Source organism: Bos taurus, chromosome 19 (genome assembly GCF_002263795.3).
Source record: "Bos taurus isolate L1 Dominette 01449 registration number 42190680 breed Hereford chromosome 19, ARS-UCD2.0, whole genome shotgun sequence".
Taxonomy (NCBI): Eukaryota; Metazoa; Chordata; class Mammalia; order Artiodactyla; family Bovidae; genus Bos; species Bos taurus.
Genome location: NC_037346.1, coordinates 12,788,688 through 12,812,271, shown reverse-complemented (window position 1 = coordinate 12,812,271; position 23,584 = coordinate 12,788,688). Strand labels below are relative to the sequence as shown.

The window sequence follows — 23,584 nt, the reverse complement described above, 5'->3', positions numbered from 1 at the left end:
TTCCCCCAGCCCCTAACTCTGGCCGGGTCCAAGCCCTCACGCTGGCTGCTCCCGAGGCGAGAGGGCGGCGCAGGGGTCCACGCCAACATGATCCAAGGCAGGAATCTGGGGTCCCACCCTTGTGTGGCCCAGGTACCTTGCGACATCGCTCTCCCAGTCCCCAACAGGAGAGCAGGTGTGGGATGGGGAGGAGCCGGGCGGAGGGCGCAGCCTCCGATGCAGGTAGGGGAGGGGGCCCCGCGCACTGGTGGAAAGGTGACCCCGAGCGGGGCGGGAGCGCTAGTCGGGGAACGGAGGCGCTCTGATCAGGAGAGCCAGGGGAGGGGAGGCTCCGCCAGGGGGAGGAGCCGCTACCCGCGTCCTGCTGTCGGGGCTCCCTCCCGTTGCGGCTCTGCTATAAAACCTGGGTCGGCATGACCACGGCACCCGCGGCGACCTCCTCGGTGCGCGACCCCCGGCTGGGCTCCCACGCAGGATGCGGCTGCTGCTGGCGCTCCTGGTCCTCGCCGCCGCCCCGCCCCAGGCCCGTGCAGGTGAACGAGGGCTTCGGCCCGGGGACCCCTCGGTGGCCCCTCAGTGGTCCCTCGGAGCTCCGGCCCCGCGCCCGCCCCGCGCCCAGGCTGCGCCCGCCCGAGATGCGGCGGCGCGTGCGGCCGGGCGGGGCGGGCGCCGGGGAACCAGCGAAGGGGCTCGGGGCCCGCGGTCCTCCTCCAGGAGCCGTGCGGGCTGCGGGCAAGGATGCTCCCCTGAGCGGCCCAGCGCGCGCCTCCGCTTTCTCACCCTTTCTGGCGTGTCACGCCCTTGTTCGCGCTCCTCGGTCTGTCGTGGGTCGCTCTCCGTCCCGCGGGGGCTCAGTGCTTGGTGGCTACCCCCGGCTCAGACCAGGGGCAACGAACTGGGTGCGGTGGGGCCCTGGCATCGCCGCTTTCCGCCCTGATTCCTTGCCCCCGGGAGGCTGCCAGCACCTTTCACCTCCAGCGCTGTGTATGAAGCCTGGCCGGGGGCATCCGGAGACCCGAGGTCCCGGCCAAGCCGGTCTTTCCGGCCAGGGTGATTTTCGTTTAAAGATTAATGGTGAGGCTGAGCCCTTAATTATTCGCCTAGGTGGGAGGTGGCAGGAGAGGGGTGTTAATATTTGATAAGGAGCTGAAGGCGCCTCTGGCGTCTGGGCACGGGGATCCAATCTGATCTGGCATCTTCTCCACACCCCAAGAGGAACCGTCTTCTTGGAAGGAGACCCCTATCTGCCATTCCCCTTCTCAGCTACCCCTCGGATGGTCCTTGGGGTCCACCTGGCCGCATCTCCTCTCTAAAGCTAGATGCTCCTCCCTGGAAGTGAGTCAAGGGTTGAGGGTTCCCCCCCAGTAGCAGAGAAAGAGGGTGTGGGTGCCTCTTTCAGGAGAGACTTAGCTGGCCCATGGTGGGGACGTGAGAGGCATCCTGAGCGAGAAGGCAGGATGTGAACATTTTTGTATATAAGGCTGGAGGTTTGAAAGCTTTCTAAGCTGCTGGGCTTATAGAAAGAGAAATGGCTTTGCAATTAATGTGGCTGCCGGGTAGCTGCATGGCCTTGGGTAAGTCACTTTCCTCCTTGGTAAGTCAGCTTCCTCCTTGGGTAAGTCAGTTTCCTCACTTACAAAACAGAAAGTAATTCTGACTTCAAGTACCGTTCTAAGGATTCGAGTAAGGCAGTGGGTGTAAGTGCTAGTGTGGCACATGGCAGGCGCTCTGCAGCCACATGGCTCTGACTGCTCCACCACTGGCCTGGGCCCAGCAAGCCAGGAGCCTCTCTCAGCCACCCCCTCATAACAAGCTGTGCGCCCCAGAAGTGCTGGGGCTTTCTGACTGGGAGATGCCGAGCACTGTCCCTCGCTTCATCTCCTAGGGAGCTTGAGGCTGCAGGGTGACCAGGCGGCACACTGAAGTTCCCAGGGTATCTGCTGCCCTGGAGACAGGAGCAGAGAGGGTCACAGGCCCCTGTAGAGCCCCAGACCTGGCCAGAAGCTACTGAGACTTTGCCCGGGGCATATTTGGGTTTTGCTGAGCTGGTTTTCAAGATTCCTCCCTCCCCCTGGAGTTGGAGGGCTGTGTGAGCAAGGTCCACCGGAGGGAACATCTTCAGTCATCTCTAAATCAGGGGGCTGGAGGGATGGGTAAGTCAAGGGTGGGGGGCCGGAGCTGAGTGACTGGCAATGGCCGTCCCCTCACTCCATCCCTGGTCAGGGCAGAGGGACTGGGCAGAACCCAGAGCTTGGAGCCAAGACCTTCGAGTAGCTCCTCTCCTTCCCCGGCCCCCTGGGAAGTGGCCTGAGACTGCGGGCTGAAAGTCATCTACAAGGGCTGCCTGCTCACGAGTCAGCACAGAACCTGAGCTGGTTTGAGCCTGCCATCTCTTGCCTAAAAACCAGCCCCTACCTTCAGCCTTTGGATACAGACCTGACCCTGGCTTTGGCCTCATCAACATCACATTTTTTCTGGCTTTGGCTTCTTGAAGAGTGTAGTTACAAGGGCACTCAACCAAGCAGGTCAAAAGTCTCTGTGATTAAGACGCTGGATCAGAGGTCACCATTATAATCCCAGTAGCTGCAGCCAGAAGGCAGGAAGACCAAATTCCTAAGAAAAGCTCAGGCTGGACCAGATGGGCTCTGGGGAGGTGATGGGGGTTCCACCTGCCAGAACTGGGTCCTGAGGAGCCTGGCTCAGGTCGGGCTTGCCCTGAAACACTCCTTCCCGCCGGGCTTCAGTTACAGGGAAGGACCGGCTCAACTCCAGTAGCCCCTTGTGCTGTCGGGACCTCTGAGAGGTGGAGACACAGGGAGCCTTTTATGGCCGCAGCTGAACCCCCATCCAGTGTGTCTGAGGACACCGGATCTGGGAGATCCGTGGCAGCTCCTCTTGCCTCGGGAAGGAAGGACGCTAGTGGGCTCAGAAGAGTTAGGGAAGTCTGCTGCAGAGAAGAAGCAAGACTCAGAGCAGGACTGGAGGCCAGGTGATGGGCTCCAGCACTGCACCTCTGCCCATGCGCAGAGAGGGGCCTGGACGGGAAGCGGCCGCTACCCTTTGCTGCCCCTCATGGGGCTTGCCCAGATGCAGAGACAGGGCGCAGCAGAGCCCTGTCCCAGGCAGGGGATGGACTGGCCTGGGAAGGCACTGCAGGGACACTCCATCGCTGAAAGAGGCTGTGCCAGCAAAGTAGGGGAAGCGTTTGCTCCAGAACTTGGAGACTGGGAAACCCAGGGTGGCTCCCAGGGATGGGGGGTGGGGGTGGGGAATGGGGGAGGGTGGGGGGCCAGGGTCCTCTAGATGCTCACTCTACTGGCCTCCCTCCCACCTCCCTCTGAGAGCCTGCCCCTTCCCCATCTCAGGTTCATGGCAGGGACCCCAGAGGAGGTTGGGTTGGGTGGGGATGGACGTGCTTAGAAGCCTTAGCTCAGGCTGAGCTGGAGAAGCTGTGCTTTTCTTAGGAATTTCCTCATCCCTGAGTTCTTTCCAGCTCACTTCATTTCTCTCCTCTCAGCCCCTCCTTAACTTTGGCCATCTGTGCCCCGACAGGAGGGGGCAGGGAGGGAGGGAGGGAGGGAGGCAAGGGAAAGGGAAGGACTTGACTAAATTCCAGGCTGCCTGGAACACTCTCTCTCATTAACCCTCCCTCCCATCCTCTGAGTGGATGGTGTTAGCCCTGTGGGTGGTATTAGTTCCATTTTACACTTGGCTAAACTAAGGCTCAGAGAGATTAAGTGACATCACTAAACCCACCTTTCATAAGTGGCCCACCTAAGAATTCCAGCTCTGATCAAATGCTTCGTCCACTCTGCTGGCCCAGCCTTTTTTTTTAATCAGTAGGCTGATTTTAGACAGTTTCAGGTTTACAGAAACACTGAGCAGAAGGCTCAGAGGAGAGGGTCTCCCTGCGCAGCTTGTCCTCCTGCCAATCTTTCATTAGGGCTACATCCCTGAGGCAGCATTTTTTGAGGGCGATGCTGTGTCTGCTGTAGGCAGAGTGGGGGATGGGAAGGCAAGGTCAGGACCCTCAGCAGGACTGAGGTGGTGGGACAGGGGAGAAGGCCTAGGTAAAGGGGGCGTGTTCTGGGGAGGGGCTAGCCTAGTCTCCCCCATCACCCATCAGCTCTGGGAAAGCAACCAGGCTGAACGCGGCTGTGTTGTCCTAGGAGAGGGGGGTGCCCGGCCCTAATCTTCCTCTTCCCTTTTCCCCAGAGCCTCTCCTCCAAGTCTAGTTGGGGGTGGCTGATGAACAACAGTGATGCTGGCCCCTGGGGAGAGCTGACCAGCTTTGGAGGGGCCAGTGTCTCCCGGGCAAGAGGCCCAGGGGACCAGCTGTGCGTCAGGGACACCCGGAGCCTGGTTGCTTCAGCCGCCTCCTTCTCCATCCCTACCTTTTCTTCTTAAGTCTCCTCCTCCTGGGCCCTCTGTCCCCCAGGACAGGACCTCAGCTCCCTCCCATGCCAAGCTGGGCTCTGACTGCAGGGATGTTCCCAGCCTCTGACTCACCACATAAACACACACACACACACACAGTTACCCGTGTGCACACAGTTCGCCGGCACTCACAGAGATGGGTGCACGCAGCCGCACTGACACGCGTCTGCTCAGGCCTCACGTCCTTCCTCTCCCTTTCAGCGTCACACTGGTGCTACCAGATTCAAGTCAAGCCTTCCAACTACACCTGCTTGGGTAAGTGCGGCGAGTCTTGGGGTAGGGACCGTCCAGGCAGAAATGGAGACCCAGGGACGGTGGGAAGGATGAGGGTGGTGGTGGCTGCAGGCAGATATCAGCTTCACACACACACACACACACACACACTCCTGGTGCTCAGGAAACGGGATTTAGAGTGACCTGGACTTTTTCCTGGTACCTCCTGTCATCACCTCTGTCACCCAAGAAGTCAGCCCTCCGTCTTCTGAAATAAAGCAGCAGCAGCATCAAAGGGAGGAACACACTTTGCTGCCTCCTCTGCTGGCCTGACAGCACTCCCCGCCCCCGCCCTGCCCCCCAGTGTCAGAGGTCCAGACTCACGGAGCCCGTCTCCGCGGGGTGTGGGGTGGGGGCTCCGTCCTGCCCCCCAGTGTCTGGACAAGGCTCAGTGTCAGGTCTTGGGGTCGTTTCGCAAGTGGCCCTTCCAGGGGACTTCACGGCTTGCCTTCACTCTGCCACCCAGCTCCTTTGAACTTCAGAACCCCCAGGAAGCAGGTATCACCAGCATTCTCCTTTCACAGCTGAGCATCCGAGGTGGTCCTGTACCCCAGAGCTCACAGCCTAGTCCCACCCTGCCCCACATTACGCCTCGCTGACTCTGTGTGTGTGTGTGTGTGTGTGTGTGTGTGTGTGTGTGTGTGTGCGCGCGTGCGCACTCGTGTGCACGTTGAGGAGGAAGGAGGGAGAGGGCGGAGTTCTATGCTGGGCATCCCCCAGCCCAGTCTGCTGGCCTCCAGAGGAGGACCTTGCTGAACCTGGGTGGACCTGAATGGGGCAGAGGGCCCCATACCCTTGTGCCAGGCGCCCCTGATTCCCAGCCTAGCCTCCCTCCCTGCTCAGAGCCAGACGAGTGGGAAGGCAGCTGCCAGAACAACCGCCAGTCCCCCGTCAACATCGTCACAGCCAAGACTCAGCTGGACCCAAACCTGGGGCGCTTTTCCTTTTCTGGCTACAACATGAAGCACCAGTGGGTCGTGCAAAACAACGGGCATACAGGTGGGTATCGGGCGTGCGAGGTGAAGACCCCGGGCAAGGCAGCAGGGGCACCTGGTCTTGGGACCCACATTACCTGAGGACTGGAGGGTTGGGCTCCTCCTGGGAGGTGCACCTTTGCCAGGGGAGGGGCCGACAAGCCCTGCGTGGAGGGCAGGGGTAGAGAGGGAGAGCAGGGTGGGCCTGGGAAAGGAGGGGACGCTCTAGTGGTATTTTCAATCAAAGCAGTTTGGGGTGGGGCGGAGACGGGTTCTAGGAAGAAGGAACAGTGTGTGCAAAGGCACGGGGGCGTGCAACAGTTGGGGTGTTCAAGGGGCTGCGTGTAGCCCCGTGTGCGTGCAGGACAGAGCCAGCCCAGGGTCAGCCAGCCAGGCTGGGGAATTTGGACGCTGCCTTGAAAACACTGGGGCGCCACGCGTGGAGGGGTGGGACCAGGCTGAGCCGCGTGTTAGGCGGGCGGTGGGGGGCGTGCAGAGGGAGAGGCTGGCAGTGAGGCGCCAGGGGAAGGGCCAGGCTGTGCCACTCGCCCTGTCCCTTCAGGACCGCAGCCCAGGATGGGAGGGAGATAGGAGAGAAGGTCCTGCCTGGGGGGAGCTGGGACGGGGCTGGGAGAGGCTAGGAGGTGGGTGCGAGGACCCTGCACCCTCCTGTGCCCTTCAGTGATGGTGTTGCTGGAGAATAAGCCCTCGATCGCTGGAGGAGGACTGAGCACCCGGTACCAAGCCACGCAGCTGCACCTGCACTGGTCCAGGGCGATGGATCGGGGCTCAGAGCACAGCTTCGACGGGGAGCGCTTTGCCATGGAGGTGAGGGACCTCTTCCCCTGGGGTCGGCGCCTTGGCTGGGCCCTGGGTATGCTTGCTTCGGGCGAGGAGGGCGGTCCACGCTCTGACCGGCTCTCTCTCCATCCCACTCACCCCTGACCAGATGCACATAGTGCACGAGAAAGAGAAGGGGCTATCCGGGAATGCGAGCCAGAACCAGTTCGCCGAAGATGAGATCGCGGTGCTGGCCTTCATGGTGGAGGTGGGCCGCCACCCCAGGGTCGGAGGGGCTGGTTCCTAGGATTCAGGCGCCCGGGATCCCAGCAAGGCAGGAGGGGGCTGGGGAGGCTCGGAAGTCCCCTCTGTTACTCAGTGATTTGTGTACCCTCATGTGGGGAGCCCAGAGCCTCTCAGGGTCCTAGAAACTGCCTGCCCACCCACCCCCACTCCAGACTGGGAGAATGAACTGGTGGTCACCCCACTCCCAACCCCGCTTCCCCACAAGCCTCTCTTAAGCCCCATTCCCTCCCATTCCAGGACGGATCCAAGAATGTGAACTTCCAGCCCCTGGTGGAGGCGCTGTCTGACATCCCCAGACCCAGTGAGTCAGGATGGCAGGGACTGGGAGGTGGGGGTCACAGGAGCAGAGGGGATGGGGGTGGAGACTTTGTCCTAGGAAGGAGGGTCCAGGGACTTCCCTGGTGGCCTGGTGGCTAAGACCGTGCTCCCAGTGCAGGGGGCCTGGGTTCAATTCCGGGTCAGGGAACCAGATTCTGCATGCTGCAACTAAAGACCCCAAGGGCCGCAACTAAGACCCAGCACAGCCAAATAGATAAATACATATATATATATTTTAAAGGAAGGTCTGCATGGTGGGGGCCTGAGCTCTGAGTGAGGTGTGTGAGGGGGTGACCTCTGTCCCCGCAGATATGAACACCACAATGAAAGAAGGCGTCAGCCTCTTCGACCTGCTCCCCGAGGAGGAGAGTCTGAGGCACTACTTCCGCTACCTGGGCTCGCTCACCACACCGACCTGCGACGAGAAGGTGGTCTGGACCGTGTTCCAGAAGCCAATACAGCTCCACAGGGACCAGGTACACAGGGCCCACCCGAGGGTGCAGTATCCCCTACCCGGCTCCCGGAAACCAGCCGTCCCAGGGGCGGGGGCGCGGGCGCAGGGCGGCCCGACAAGCCCCCAGGTGAGGCTGATGCCAGCTCGAGCTTGAGAAGCACTCTTCTCTGATAATACGGCGGTGGGAAGAGGAACCATGCACTCTCCAAACCGAAAGCTTAGGAAGCCGAGCTCCCCCCCAGCGCCCCGCAGCCCCAGACGCCAAGGGCCTGCATCCCTCATTCTTTTCCTCTGAGCCACACACTGAGCAGGGCCTACCCGCCCTGACGAGCCCTGTCCCTCCCACAGATCTTGGCCTTCTCCCAGAAGCTGTTCTATGACGACCAGCAGAAAGTGAATATGACGGACAACGTCAGGCCCGTGCAGAGCCTGGGCCAGCGCCAGGTTTTCAGGTCCGGGGCCCCGGGACTGCTGCTGGCCCAGCCGCTGCCCACCCTGTTGGCCCCCGTGCTCGCCTGCTTGACAGTGGGCTTCCTCCGGTGACCCTTCCCTCCTGGACACTTGACCTCTGGTCTCAGCCCTTAAGAGGGCTTGGCCTCTGTCCCTCAGGCTTCTCAGATTGGACTTCGATGGTGATTAAAATATGGATCTATTTTTGGAAAAAACTTTCCCAAATCTGTGCAGTTTTTTCTTTTTTCCTTTTTTTTGCTGTGTTGGGTCTTAGTTGTATCTCTTGGGATCTTTCCTTTTGGGCGCAGTGGTGGTGGCAGATGGCCTTACTTGCCCCAAGGCAAGTGGGATCTTAGTTCCCCAGCCACGGGTCGAACCCATGTCCCCTGCATTAGAAGGCGGATTCTTAACCACTGGATGGCCAGGAAAGCCTGATTTTAGTTCCCACAACTACTGCTGTCTTTTTCTCCTCAACCCATCCTAGGGTGCCAGGATAAGGGCCTCGGGCCTGGAGACTTATTCTGAGCAGGGACCACTAGGCACCCCTTCCACCTTTGTGAATTCCCTATCGATGACACCCCACTTGGAGAAATGGAGAAGGGACCTCAGAGTTCCTACACAGTGACAGCTGGAGAAGTTCCAGTCCAGCCTTTCGTTATATAAGGGAGGAAGCAGAGGCCCAGAAAGGCTTCCCTGGTGAATTAGCTGATAAAGAATCTGCCTGCAATGCAGGAGACCTGGGTTCGAGCCATGGGTCAGGAGGATCCCCTGGAGAAGGAAATGGACAACCCACTCCAGCATTCTTGCCTGGAGAATCCTGTGGACAGAGGAGCCTGGCGGGCTGTAGTCCATGGGGGTCTCAAAGAATTGGACACTACTGAGCGACTAAGTGCGTGCGTGTGCACACACACACACACACACACAGGCCCCGAAAGGAGAGGAGGCTGGTGAAGGCTGCCCAGTGAACCCCCAGCAGAGGCAGCTGAGACCCAGCCTGCCCTTTCCGCCCTGTACTAGGGGCAGAGTGTGTGCACACAGCCTGTCCAGGGTGGGTGGTGGAGTTCATTGCTTTGCCTCAATATTTCTTGCGCATCTATGTTCTAGGCACTGGGGTTATGGCAGGGAATAAGACAGAAATGCCTGTCGTCCTGGAGTTCACAGTCTCGCTGGAGACACTATAAATAAAAGAGACACACTGCTGGAGGCAGCTGAACCAGGAAGGGAAGGTAGTCAGGGAAGACCTCAGCGGTAGGGGCGCCCACTGGAAGACTTGAAGGGGGCGGGGGGCATCTGGAAGCCAGCAATATTCATGCCTGGAGTGGAGGGAGGGGAGGGGAGAGAGAGCGCAGAACGGGCAGGGGAGAGGCCCAGTGTGTCGGGTGCAGGGGAGGGGTGGGGGCAGTCAGGAGCCTGCTGCAGTGTCCAGGAGCTGAGGGGTCACACGTGAACCCCAGGGTCTTTGGCCCTTGAGCTGTCAATAAAGGCTCCCCTCCCCCCTGGCAGTTTCTAATGGTTTTTTTCTCTTCCTGGAATCCAAGGAGGGAGTAAGACTAGGAGGTAGCAGGTGTGGAGAGGACAGTCCACAAAACAGGGAGAAAGAAATAAGGTCTTTTCTGGGACCCGAGAGGCAGGTCCCAAGTCAGGCCAGGCCCCGGGAACCAGGGGTTGAGGGGTCCCAGGGCAGGGCTGGAGTTTTGGAAGAGCGTGAGATAGATTTTGAGAGTGGATTTTGGAGGAACATGAGACGAGAGGAAGAGGCCAAAAACGGGCTTTACTGGGTGAAGAGGGGCCCTGGGGCCAGGGCCAGGGCCTGGTCAGTTGGTGCAGGTGAGGTGGGAGGTAGATGGGCCCCCCGGGGGTAAAGTGACTGTGGATTCATTCCCTGTGGACCGAATCTCCAAGACAAGAAGAGCAGGACAATCAAGGCAGGAAGCTGGGCCCTCCCCAGACCACATCTCTCATTCTGCAAGTCAGGAGACCTCCTCGACCACATAATTGCAGAAAGGCTCCTTGGAGGTCAAAGCAGAGTGATGTCAAGGGATACTCCACCCATAGTCCTTTGCGGTAGAATCCATCTGGGCTAAGATGCTTGTGTACACATGAGAGGGTCCTGAGCTACATCAAAGATGGACTGTGAACCAGGTCAATCAAAAAGATCGGCCAAAGGAAACCCGGAAGAAATGCCCCTTGTGAGTGATTTAAACTGTCATGAGGGCGAGACTCAGGGACTCTCCCTCTGAGGCTGCCTGTGTGTCTATCCACACGTACTGTACACTTTTGCCTCCTAATAAATACTTTACTGGCTTCACTACTTTCCGTCTTTGTGGGAATTCTTTTCTGCGAAGTTGAAGGCCCAGGGCCCTTCTCTGACCACTGGCCTAGTGGCTAGGATCTGGAGCTTTCACTGCCACCACCCAGTCTCAACCTCCGGCTGGGAAGCCAAGCCCCACTTCAAACCACCACTGCAGGGCAAGGCCACCTGAGATCATGGGAACAGCCTTGGTAACAGGCTTCCGGTCTGGGGGTGACACCTACGGAAGACGTGGAGCTCGGCTGGCACACACGGGATTCCAGCACCCGATACTCGAAGCCCTGGCTTGCTGCTGCCCTCTGGAGCGGAGCTGGTTGGAGGAGGTGACCTCTAAGCCTTCTCGGGCTTCGAAACCCTCAGAGGCCCTGACTACCCCCAGCTAGGCCTGGGGGACAGAGAAGGGTTATGCCCCCTCCCCACCTCCATAGCAGCCTCCCTGTCCCTTTTCTCCTTTGTGGCCAAGAATAAGCACCCTCTCCCTTCACTGGTGACCACACAGCCAGCCGTGGGGTGGTGGTGGAGGGGTGGGTATTGCCGTCACTATGGCAACAGCAGGCAGCTTGTGTCAGCAGGGGGTGTAGGGACTGAAACCTGTTCTCTTTGGTTCCCATACAGCCTGGGGGGATCTGAGATCTCAGCTATGCCCTCCTCTTCCTCGTCCCTCCCAGGCTCGGCGCTCTCTCTCTTGGAAGTCTGAACTGCCTCTCCCCTCCAGCGCCCCCCACCCCCATCCCTGCCCGCCAGGCAACATTTGGTAACTAATAACACTGCAGCAGAACCAGTAAGTCCCAGATCTCTGCCAGAGACTAGGGGAGCCTAGGCCTCTCCAACCACCACCCCCCTGGCTGAAGGCGCACGACCGCCCCCCCCACCGCCCCCCCCACCCCCTGCCGCCTCTCTGACCCCACAGTAATGAACCTGACCAGCGGAGCCCGGAACAGGCACGGCTTGTCCAGGGCCTGCATCTGGCGGCCAGAGCAGGTGCCGTCCATGCTCCACTCACAGCAAGGTCACTGCGGGCGGGTCACTCAGGCGGCCCCACCCCCGGGACTGGCCCCACATCCCAGAGGCTGGGGTAGAGGGGCCAGTGTATTCCTGAGAGCGGCCCCCACCCCTGCAGAGCCCGTCTCAAGAGAATGGGTTTGAAGCTCCTTGTGCCCATGGATTGCAGCACATCAGGCTCCTGTCCTTCACTATCTCCCAGAGCTTGCTCAAACTCTTATCCATTGAGTTGGTGATGCCATCCAACCATCTCATCCTGTGTCGCCCCTTCTCCCACCCTCAATCTCTCCCAGCATCAGGGTCTTTTCCAGTGAATCGGCTTTTTGCATCAGGTGGTCAAAATACTGGAGCTTCAGCTTCGGCATCAGTCTTTCCAGTCTGGCCTGGCTCCTGACACAGCTCCCCCAGAGATGAGGGGGCGCGACGAGGAGCCCCTAGCTCTACTTTCATTGCTTCTGAGTCCTTGCATTGGGCATAACAATGTGTATACACACACACACACACACACACACACTGCATTGCAGCTGGCTAAGCCTGGGGAAGGCTCCATGGCTGAAGGGCTGGGCCACCACCTGACTTCTAGTTCCCTGGCTCCCAGCATGTTCAGTGAATGCCTGCTGGAGCCACCGCGGCCTCCAGGACAATCGTCTAAGGCTGTACTGCGGTCACACGTGGGCTGAGGGTGCTGAGGCACATGGCGGGGTTAGGGCACCTGTCAGAGGCCGCGGTCATTCTCTGCATCCTCGGCTCCGTGGCCAGCCTTCTCCCTGACGGTCATCCAACCTCTGGGCCTGGACAGGGCAGGGTCCTACAGCACCCTGTCCCACCCCGTCTCCACGCGCCACTCGGTGTCCCTGACGCGCTGTCTCTCCGGCCCGTGTTTAGATTTGGCATCTGGGAGGGAGCCAGGGGCTAAAAATACTCCCCGTGTATTTAGATGATTCTTAGAAAATAAACTTCCCCATCTTGGCTCTCCGTTTGCACACTTGCTGGCCCTGCTTCCTGAGGCTCTGTTCGGATAGTGTTGGGAGTGGGTAAGGGAGGTGGGGGCGGCGGGGAAGGGGAGGGTCCAGGGGTCTACAGGGGCCCCAAGTCAAGGGTGCTGGAGGTGGAAAGGGACATAGGTGAAGGCTGCCCTTTCAAAGAACTCCAGGCCTGCCTGCACGGAGGCCACGTTGGAGACCGCGCTGTGCTGGCCCCTGAGGCCCGTGCTCCCCTGTGGGTGAGGGGTGGGAAGAAGCCAGAAAGCTGGTAACCTCGCAGGAATGGAGCTGAGTGGTTTCCCTGCTCGGGGCCTGGGCTGAGCGTGGCCCTTCGATCCAAGTGGGGTGGGATGGAAGCTGTCCTCAGGCTCCTGCTGGTGACCTTGGGAGGGAGGCCAGACCCGTGACTGCGGGCGGGGCGCTCCTGCACCTTACATTACACGAGTTCTAGCCGCTCTGTTTGTTTATCTCAACTGGGACAAAGGCATTATCTCCTCTGGGGACCAAGGACATGTTCCTGGCCCGCCTGCGCCCAGGGAGGGGCTTCCTTTGGAGGGAGCCACGGGACAGACAAGTCACAAGCCAGTTCCTTCCTCAGAGCCCTCGTCCCAGCCGAGACGGGACTCCTACAACATGTGCGGCCCTGCAGAGCCTGGAAGGCGGGGTGAGGCGCCGGGGCCAGGGAACAGACTGGGTATACGTTTGGGAACAAGATTTTTCTTTCAATAAACGCTATCATTTCCTCTGTGCCAGGGACGGATGATTCAGGGAGAAAAAGCCCCATCTGAGCCTTTCCCCCAAGACTCCTGGGCCGAGGCCTACAAACCACAGGTACACACCCTAGAGCAGGCACCCCGGAGCCACACAGACCTGGGTTTGGTTCCCCTCTCCTGCTGACTAGCTCTGAGGTGACTTCGGTCATTTAAGTCACCATCTGAGCCTGTTTGCTCATCTGTAAAATGGGGATAAGGATGGTATTTATCCCTTTGTGGTGGTTGTTTTAATTGTTAAGTCAATACATCTTACTCTTTGCGACCCCATGGACTGCAGCCCGCCAGGCTCCTCAGTCCATGGGATTTTCCAGGCAAGAATACTGGAGTGGGTTGCCATGCCCTCCAGGGGATCTTCCTGAGCCAGGGACGGAACCCTTGTCTCTTGCATTGGTAGGAGAATTCTTTACCACTGAGCCACCAGGGAAGCTCATTTACCACTTAGGGTTGCTATAAAGATGAAACAAGATATCATAACAAGAGGCTGTATTAAATAATTTGTAGTTATTATCATGTGTGTGTGTGTGTTTTCTTCCTCTTTATTTACTTGCAGCATGCAAAGTCTTAGTTGTGGCTTGTGGCATCTATTGCCTGACTAGGGGTCCAACCCAGGCCCCCTGCATTAGGAGAGTGGGGGCCCAGCCACTGGACCACGAGGGAAGTCTCTATTATGTTTATTATTATTATTATTAGAGAGAGAGAGCACTGAAGGATGGGTAAGGCCTACAGTTGGGGGAAAACTGGCTTCTTCCAGGGATGGAGGTAGGGAACGGCAGGCACAAGTTGGAATTCCAAGAACAGAAGCACTGGCTCACCTCTGCGGTCAGCAGCTGGTGTGTGGTGGGGGACCCATGCTGCTCCTACCTAAGGGAGGATCTCCTCCACCTCACACCACACACACACACACACACGCACACACACACACACACACACACACACACACACACTGTATCTGCCTCTCTGCTCAGACACTCAGGGGCATCCCCCAGCCCTCACCCCATCTCACTCATCCACAGAAAAGTTCACAGAGTCGGACCTCCCAGCCCACCTTTGCCCAGCATTGCCAGGGTCACTAGGGGACTCAGTCCATCATCAGGAGGAGCCAGGGGGCCAGTGGAGGTCCAGGCTGCCCCGAAGCTCTCCTTCCTGTCCCTGCCTTGTCGGGTGAGGTCAGAGGGCAGTCTGCTTCCCTGCTGAGGGACTGAGAGGGCCTGGGCACTGGCTTCCCATTTCACCTTCCTCCGGTCCTTCCCCGAGGAGCTGTGAACTTGCCCACACGCCCGCCCTCTGACACATCTCTCTCTTCAGCTCAGGCTCTGTCCCTGCTGTCTGCCATGGCGCCTCTCCTATCCGGATTTGCTGCAGGCCTCCCCCAGCACAAGGTCTGCAGCCACCTAGGGTTGCCGGACAGATGTGAATTTCAGATAAACAACAAATACATTTTAGCCTTTCCCTCCCAAATTGCATGGGGCACCCTTACATTGGGCTTCCCTGGCGGCTCAGCTGGTAAAGAATCCACCTGCAGTGCGGGAGACCAGGGTTTGATCCCTGGGTTAGGAAGATCCCCTGGAGAAGAAAGCAGCTACCCACTCCAGTATTCTGATCTGGAGAATTCCATGGACTGTAGTCCATGGGGTCACAAAGAGTCGGACACAACCGAGCGACTTTTACATCACTTCACTCTTATATTATCGCTGTCATTTATCTGTGTTTATGTTGCTCTGGGTGTCACATATTTGGATTTACTGGGTCTGATGGCCCTTCCCTCGTCCCACCTGGGAAACTGAGGCCAAGAGAAAAGGGTGAACAAAAGAGGGACAAGACAGAAAGGGAAAAAAAAAAAAGAGGGACAAAGAGGCTGACACCACCCCCCTTCTGTCTCCTTGCCAGCTTCCTTCTGCCTCCAGGGGCCCACGGCCCTGGTAACTGGGAGCAGATTAATCAGTGGGCTTCCCCTCCCTGAAGACCTGACTGTTTCATCCGGCTCTTGAGGGGAGGGCAGCTGGCTCAGCCCTGGAGGGCGTTGGAGCTTGCCCTTCTGCTGGTCGATTTCCTCCCCCTGGGGAGAGGCTGGTGCCAGGGAAATCTCTTTATCTCCCTGGTCTCCGCCGGAGCCCCCCTCTAGAGCGCGTGCCAGGACTCCCTTCCTGCAGCCAGGCTGCCGCCCATCATTCCAGCCACCTCTGGCGGAAGGGAGCCCTCAGGCCGCGCCAGGCTGCCGGCTCTGGTGGGGTCTAGCGGGACCTGATGCCAGGGTTTTATTTACAAACTGAGGAAAGGCTTAAGAAGCGCGGGACCCCATTGGGCCTGGAACGCCCGTCCACGTCACAGCCTGCGGTGCAGGCAGAGAAGGATCCAGACACTCTGAGTCCCATCCATTCACATTAGAGGCTCTTCCTTGCTGTCCTTTCACCTGGCAATCTCCCCATCTGTTTATCTGTCTGTCGTTATCCCTGTCTGCAAGCCTGTTCTGTTATGCAAAACCCTTTGAAAGGTACTTTACACCTATTATCTCATTTCATCCTGACAGCAACCTTTAGAACCTCAACTCCCACTAGAACAACTGCTTCAGGACCGTGGGGTTTTTCATCTGTTTTGTTTCCTGCTCATGGGGACAGTGATGCGCGGCTTGGGGTGGCCCCTTCTAGGAACTGCGTGTCCCAGCTCTGGGTGCTGTCGGAGTTCGGACATCTTTAGCCTTTGGCCTCTCCAGGGAGGAGAGGCCTCTTTGCTCAAGGTCACACTCCTCTCTGCAGATCCCCAGCCATTGACTGGTCAAGGGTGGGGAGGGTGGGGAGGGGGCGGATAAAGGGCGGGCCCCATTTAGGGTGACCCGCAAGGAGCTTTCGGCGGTGGCCTGTCGAGGTCGGCATTGCGCCTGCACGACCACCCCACTTTTCTCTCTAGGATCCCTGGCTCCGTGTTGGGCCACAAGGCGAACCTCAGTAAACATCCTGCACATGCAATTGCTTGGGTTTTCTGGGGCCATCAAACGTCCAAATAGCACAGAGCACGCAGTAGGCTCTCAATCTGCTGGGAAGGACCCTGGGGCAGGGATTGCTGCTCCCAACTGTGCACAAATAACAACAGTATAATCAAAGCAGCCAATGTTTATGCAGGTGGAAGAATTTGAGGTACTATCTCAATGCTTAGCTTCTGAGATGGGTATGTTCTCCACTTTCAGATAAAGAGGTGAAAGACAGGGAGCCGGGGCTGGCTAGTAGGATTTGGACCCAGACAATTGGATCCTCAAGCGCCCCCTCTTACCATCACTTTTCCGAAGGAAACCGAGGCTCGGCGAGTAGAGAAGCTCACCGTTTCCAGCCAGTGAGTGGCCGCCCCATCTATTGGGTTGGCCCAAAAGTCCATTCACGGGTTTCCAAAAGATATCACATAAAGCCTACAGTCCTTGCTTGAACTCAGTGCTTCTGGGGCATCCTCACTAGAGGGAAGCTTGAGTGTGGAAACCACCAGTCCGGCCAGAGACTTGGGGACACGTGCTGTTCCCTAGATCTGGCAGGCTCTTTCTGTCCCTCCCGTTTGTGGCTTGCATCTCATGAGGTTCACACAGCAACCAAAAGGCATCTTAAAAGTGAAGCCTTCCTAGTCTCTGCTGCCCACCTTCTCCAACAACATGCCCTACGGGAAGACAACGGGAGGATCCCGTCTGAGCCCTTGGAGGATGGTGATACCAGGCCAGGGTTGGCCATTCAGGGTGGGACTGGCAGCAAATGTTGGCAGGTGAGTGAATAAAGGGAAAAATGATAGCATAGCACGGAATTAGCAGGCACCATTCCAGGGCTGGGACTAAATATTTACTTTGCCCATTGGGCAATCCTGAGAGATAAGCCTGGTCTTCCGAGCTCTATTTATGCAGACTTTCCTTCAGTGACTGACACAATCAGCCTGGTTTTGTTATAGTTTGAGCACCTGTTTCCATATGTGGGCCCCAGGCATAGAGGTGCTCGATCCCTGGCTTCTGCTGTTCCCCAGTGAAACCGGTTCCCAATTTGTAGCCCCTCAGATGCTCTGCCTCTCCGTCCTGCAGGCCTGGCCAGGCTCCATGAGGCTGCAGGTCAAATTGGGGTTTCAGTCTAGTTTAAGCTCTGGCTTCACATGCAGTCGCGTGTTGAGTCACATTGGGACTGGTTGGAGGGTGGTGGGAGGGTCCTGGTCTCCCCAGCGGTTTCCTGGGAGGAACCTCTCTTAGGGGAGAGGCGTTGGGTGTGACAAGTGTGACAAGTGAGTGTGACTTGCTGGGTCCAAGTGAAGCCTCTGAGTTGTAGGATTCGGAGGGACTCGGAGTTCAGTGTGGCATCTATCAGTAAGCTTCTGAGATTCACACTGGGGTCATAACGGGAACGGAAGTGGCCTAGAAAAACCGGAAGAGCGCTTTGACCCTGGAGGGCAATAACAGTCAGCCAAGATGGAGGTGGTCAGTCTCTCACCCCATGTTCTCTCACTCTCCTCCCATCTTCTGTAAATGGTGACTTTGCTGAGATCATTTGTAGCCCTGCTCAGGGGCACCCTGCCTACACAAACACCACCCGAAAAGCCTTTTGGCACACAGGGCTGTGTCCGCTGGGTCAGCCAGGAGAGACTACAGCGTGTCGGCCCTGCTGCTCTGAATAAAGAATGTCTACAGTTCTACAGCTCCTCGAGTTTTCAGTGAGACATTCCCAAACACGAATGCAGGGGGAAACAGCTCTGCTTTGGGAAGGATCTAGTGACACAGAAGGGACCAGTGGGGGCTCTGATCCTGGCAGCCCCGTCTGTGAGGGGAGGCCTGGGAGAGGCTGTCCTGGTGTTGGATGAGCAGTACCTGAAAAATCAAGAGGTCTTGCTCAGTGGATACCACGTGGCGGCTGAAAGCACTAGCTTTGTTTTGCTGTGTTTTGAAATACCTAGTTTTTATTTGTTTATGGGATCTAGTTCCCCGACGAGGGATCAAACCCAGGGTCCCACCATTGAGAGCTCAGTCTTAGCCACTGGGCAACCGGGGGAGTCCCTGTTTTGTTTTCAATATTTATTTATTTGGCTTCAATGGGTCTTAGCTGTAGCACGTGGTATCTTTTTAGTTGTGGCATGTAGAATCTTTAGTTGCAGCATGCGGGATCTAGTTCCCTGACCAGGGACCAAACCTGGGCCCCCTGCATTGGGAGCCAGGAGTCTTAGCCGCTGGAAGACCAGGGAAGTCGCTACAAGGACTTGTTCGAGTCACATCCAGATATCCTCAGAAGGCTGCATCCAGCTACCCTCAGAAGGCTGCTACCAGTATGTAGACAGAGAGTGGGAAAGAGCTGTAAGGGTAAGATCCAGGACTTCCCTGGTGGCACAGGGAATGCAGGACACACAGTTTGAATCCTTGGTCTGGGAAGATGCCACATGCCCTGGAGCAACTAAGCCCATGCACCACAACTACTGAGCCTGTGCGTTAGAGTCCGGGAGCCACAACTACTGAGCCCTTCCTTGTGCGGCAACTGCTGAAACCCATGTGCCTAGAGCCTGTGCTCTGCAACAAGAGAAGCCGCTGTGATGAGAAGTCCACACACCCCGCTGACGAGCAGCCCCCACTCACCGCAACTAGAAAAAGCCCGTGATCATCAATGAAGATTCAGTGAGACCAAAAAAATAAATAAAATTTAAAAGAAAAGTAAGATCCAATGCAACCTGCATATTCAGAGTGTGAACGTCATTGAGCCCAAGGCCTCTTTGGCCAGGCCAGCCACAGCCAGCCCAGAAGCCAGGTCACAGAGGCTGCCATGTGGAATTTGATGACAGTTCAAGTTCCAGGGAATGGGAGGAGGCTGCTCTGTGGTCTAAACAAGGAAATGGTTTCCTCAACAAACTAACCAGCAAACAGCATTAGATGAAACATTTCATCCAAGCCTTTTCCAGGCACTGTGACCACGCTGCCACTTCCAGAATGTTCCTTGGGCAGCACAGCAGATCCCGGGTTTTAACAGTTCTTTCCTAATCAGCTAGGGCATTGAGATTTCCCTCCAAATTTACACTGCTTACATCCCCAGCGTCCAAATTAGCCATGCTTTCTCTTTCCACTTCTTTCTCTCTCTCGATGTATATGAGTTTTCTGTGTGTGTATATATATATATATATATATATATTTTTTTTTTTTTTTTTTTTTTAACTTATTTGGCTGTGCTGGGTCCTGGTTGTGGCATGTGGGATCCAGTTCCCTGACCAGGGATCAAACCCAGGCTCCCTGAATTGGGAGCATGGAGTTTTAGCCACTGGACCACCAGGGAAGTCCTGATATATATGAGTTCTGGATTGAGGCTTGACGTGTCTTTATCATCATAGTGGAGAGATGAGAAAACCAAAGTTGGGCCCATAAACCCTGGAGAGAAAGACAATGGGCTGCCGCGCTGGGACTTGGCAGTCAGAATTGAATGGAAGGCACCTGCAGAGTCTGCCTGCTGCGCGATTGGCCCACGGCAGTGGCCAGATGGACATGTGGTGTTCGGTTTAGAAGCCCAGGCTTGTGGGTGCAAATACCTGGATGTAAACGGTCAGGCTCGATTGTTTTCCCTCTCTTCCCAGGAAAGGCCAGGAAGGAAAAGGCCTCAGCTGAAGGGAGGAGGAAGCATTGTCCTCGGTGGGTTGGCCTCTCAGGTAGCCCGTCTGGCAGGGGGCCCGTGGGGAACATGGGATTCTCGTGGCTTCCGTGGCTGGCAGCTGCCTTCCTGAAACCAGATCTCTCAATCCTGGTCTTTCCCATCCTGCCTCTGACACCATCACATCCCTGCTAAATCCCTGATAAGATCCTATCAGACACTCCGAAGTCCAGTTTGGAGCTCGTGGCCTTGACCCGCCCCAGAGTCCATCCTTTCCCCTTCCCTGGTCCCACCTCCCCTTCTACACCCCTTCCTCCATCTGGCTCCTAAAGTCCCTGGGCCACCAGAGGTGATGAGGACAAAGCTAGGACGTCGGTGTCCCTCAAGAGTCACTGCGTGGCTGTTTGCTCCTGAGAGTTTTCCATCTTCCAGGAAGAGGGGTTTCTTATAGGACACCTACTTCCTCTCCTTACCTCCTTATAGAACAATAATACTTTGTATTTGCATAAGTGTTATCGGCTGTGAAAGCAGTTCACGGTCAGTTTCTCATTCAGTGATTGTCATGATACTGTAATCTCACTGATTGTGGTTCCTCATTTATAAAAAGAGATGATAGTGCATCCCTAACAGAGCTGCGGTGAGCAATAAATAATGAACGAAACGGGCATAGCTTGGGGTCTGGCAAACAGTATGTGTCCATTCCATGGCTGAGTGCTTTCCTCAACTTCTCTCCTGATTCCAAGCAGAGGACTATCTTTTATGCCACAGAGTAAGTACTTAATAGGGCTTCCCAGGTGGCGCAGTGGTAAAGAATCTGCCTGTCAATGCAGGAGACGCAAGAGACTCAGACTCAATCCCTGGGTCAGGAACATTGCTTAGAGTGGGAAATGGCAACCCACTCCAGTATTATTGCCTGGAGAATCCCATGGAGAGAGGAGCCCAGTAGGCCACAGTCCCTGGGGTCGCAGAGAGTGGGACACGACTGAGTGACTGAGCATGCACGCATGCAGGAACTCAATAAACATTTGATGGGTGAGTGATAAACTGTCCTCGCCCTTTCCCATCTCTCCCAAAGTGAGAGGATGTTTATTTGCAGCTCCAAGCCACTGGGAGCTCTGCAAACAGGGAGTGGTAGCTGGGACGTTCTCCAGGTGGCACGAGAGGCCAAGGCCCTGGGGCTGGCTCCCGATAGGTGCCCTGCCCCAGCCTGCTCCAGTGGTCTCTGCAGGGGAGGGAAGCTGACTGTCCTTCACCCTGGTTGGCTGGCTTTCTCTCCCTGCCCAGATGTACCAAGAGAAGCAAAATGGCTTTGGAAAGGCCCACTCTGCTGGCATGGTCATTTCCAGCAGACAAATGAGAATGCTCTCCTGTTGAAATCAAGCAGGACCCTATGGGGCCCTCGTGGGTGCAAAAGCACCCTGTTTCTTTTTCTTTTTTGGTTGTGCCATGCGGCTTGTGGCACCTTAGCTCCCCAACCAGGGATTGAACCCAGGCCCTCAGTGAAAGCTCAGAGTCCTAACCACTGGTCTTCCAGGGAATTCTCCATGCTCCCAGCCCCGCCCCCACCACCCCCTCATTTCTTGTTTGTGTTGGCTTGGCCAAAAAGCTGAGGTAACAGAAAAACCCAAACGAAATTTTTGGCCAACCCAATAGCAAAAGGCTGTGGTCTCAGGCCTTCCCTGAGTTCTTAAGAGCACATTCAAGCGGTTACTAATTAGGGAAGTGAGGGAACACAGAAGCAAAGGAAAAGCGATCAGGAAATGATAGTTTAGCTATAAAACTGAGTCCTAATCACACATGGGATCCCCAGGTGGCTCAGTGGTAAAGAATCCGCCTGCCGATGCAGGAGACTCAGGTTAGATCCCTGGGTCAGGAAGATCTCCTGGAGCAGGAAATGGCAACCCACTCCAGTATTCTTGCCTGGAGAATCCCATGGGCAGAGGAGCATGGCGGCTTCAGTCCAGGGGCTGCAGAGTCAGACACAACTGAGCACATACAGAGTCACAATTATTCATGAAAATCTGACTCATACCTTGGAGCTGTTCTGCAAAAACTAAGACCCACATCCGGTGGAGGAAGGACTCCATGCTGACCACAAGCACGAAGACCCCGGCTGCTTGGAACCAGGTGGTTGGTGTTTTCTTATGAAACTTCACCATGCTACCTCACCAGGCACCAATCAGAGGACTGATACAAGATGATCACTCACCCTGAAACCCCCTCCTTTTTATCCCTAAAAACCTTAGGCCCAGGCCGGCCAGTAAAGTGGATCTGAGACAAATCTACCCTTCCATCTTCTCGGTTGCCACCCTATCAATAAAACTTTCTCTGCTCCAAAAGGAAATCAGTCCTGAATATTCACTGGAAGGACTGATGCTGAAGCTGAAACTCCAATACTTTGGCCACCTGATGCAAAGAACTGACTCATTGGAAAAGACCCCGATGCTGGGAAAGGTTGAAGGCGGGAGAAGAAGGGGACGACAAGAGAAGAGATGGTTGGATGGCATCACTGACTCGATGGACATGAGTTTGAGTAAGCTCCAGGAGTTGCTGATGGACAGGGAGGCCTGGCGTGCTGCAGTCCATGGGGTTGCAAAGAATCAGACACGACTGAGCGACTGAACTCTCTCTCTGCTCCAAACTCCAATGTTTCGGTTTGTGTAGCCTCAGGGCCAGGCTCCGGAACTTGGGTTTGACAGCACTGTTGCTGGGGACCATTCTCTGGGGATCAGCTCTGCATCATGATCGGTTTTCTTTCTTCCTTTCCTTTTTCTGGCTGTGCAGTCTGGCTTGCACAGTTCCCTGACCAGGGATTGAACCCAGGGCTGAGGCAGTGAACAAACCAGTCCAAGCCTCTGGACTGCCAGGGAATTCCCCGTGACGGACTTCCTGAATGCTTTAGTATCCAAGAGGCCTTGCGGAACACCTGATCCAGAGCTCTCAAAAGCTGCTCAAGCCGTACCCTATCCTGGACCGTCACTTCCACCTGAGGACCTCCAACCTCACCTACTTCAGCGATATATACAGCCTGCAGGTAAAATGCAGTTGGCTGGAAGGGTTCTGCCCCAGTGTTGTTTCAAAATAAAAGCTAAAGAACTACTGACCTCGGGCAAACCCTTCATGATTCACAAAGAAACTGAGGCCAGAGGAGTTGAGGGACCCACCTGAGTCACACAGTCCTGTAGGAAGCAGAGCAATGTTGTTCTCTGTGGTGTCAGTGAGGGCGATGGGCCTGGCCTAGGGGCCAGAGCTGCCCTGCTGACGACAGGTGTCTCCTGATCCACCCTGGGGACGCTCCCCGCCAAGGTTCAACATGAAGCCCTCCTCTCTATAACCCCAGTGAGGGCTGGGCTTAGGCACCAGGGCGGAGGATCCTTCTACGAAGAACTGCAGATGCCTGCCCCCAAAGGTTTTAGGTGCCGCCACCAGCCCCTCCCCCCACCTCTCGATCCTCCTTGCCTCTGTTCTCCCAGCCACACTGAGCAGGCTCTTCCCTCTGGCATGCATTCCTTCTCCCTTTCCACAATTCTCCTAAGTTTCCCTCCACCTCCTGCCTGGTTCCTTTTTTTCCCCTCTGTGAAATTCTTGAAGCCTGGTTTCCATCTGCATTCCTCTTGGGCTTGAGGTAAAGTCCAAAGTTCAGCACCAAGAGAATTTTCGGCAGAAGTGACTGTGTATTTGAAAGAGAGAAAGTTGTTACAGCAAGAACAAATTTGTTTAAACGATCTCAGATTGATGTGTATGTAGTGAAAACCATGTTTTGCAACCACACCAGCATATTTGGCAATGTGAAATACTTCCATAAGAACTGGTCTGACCCTCCAAGTCCTTTCAGTTCAGTTCAGTCGCTCAGTCGTGTCTGACTCTGCAACCCCATGAATCACAGCACGCCAGGCCTCCCTGTCCATCACCAACTCCCGGAGTTCACTCAGATTCACGTCCATCGAGTCG

At 56.4% G+C, this 23,584-nt stretch overlaps 1 protein-coding gene across 3 annotated transcripts; it reads left to right on the top strand.

The window, feature by feature from the left end:
* Positions 1 to 438: 438 nt before the first annotated feature.
* On the top strand, positions 439 to 8,207 carry CA4 (carbonic anhydrase 4). Of its 3 annotated transcripts, none has more exons than NM_173897.1 (8): positions 439 to 533; positions 4,639 to 4,692; positions 5,554 to 5,709; positions 6,367 to 6,512; positions 6,634 to 6,732; positions 7,008 to 7,071; positions 7,398 to 7,564; positions 7,891 to 8,201. In NM_173897.1, exons 1-8 carry the CDS (start codon positions 476 to 478, stop codon positions 8,083 to 8,085), a joined length of 939 nt encoding a protein of 312 aa, NP_776322.1. In that variant the 5' UTR covers positions 439 to 475; the 3' UTR covers positions 8,086 to 8,201. The 3 variants fall into 3 exon arrangements, with proteins under 3 accessions (NP_776322.1, XP_005220030.1, XP_024835300.1); XM_005219973.3 differs by lacking the exon at positions 439 to 533 and adding an exon at positions 1,189 to 1,335 and having other exon boundaries at positions 7,891 to 8,207; XM_024979532.2 differs by lacking the exon at positions 439 to 533 and having other exon boundaries at positions 3,582 to 4,692; positions 7,891 to 8,207.
* Positions 8,208 to 23,584: the final 15,377 nt, after the last annotated feature.

Excerpts from the sequence above, each read along its gene's own strand:
- CA4 (XM_024979532.2), top strand. The coding sequence starts at position 4,461 with ATGCCAAGCTGGGCTCTGACTGCAGGGATGTTCCCAGCCTCTGACTCA. Across the intron at positions 6,733-7,007 it reads TGCTGGCCTTCATGGTGGAG|GACGGATCCAAGAATGTGAA; the intron begins GTGGGCCGCCAC and ends CTCCCATTCCAG. Across the intron at positions 7,565-7,890 it reads TACAGCTCCACAGGGACCAG|ATCTTGGCCTTCTCCCAGAA; the intron begins GTACACAGGGCC and ends TCCCTCCCACAG.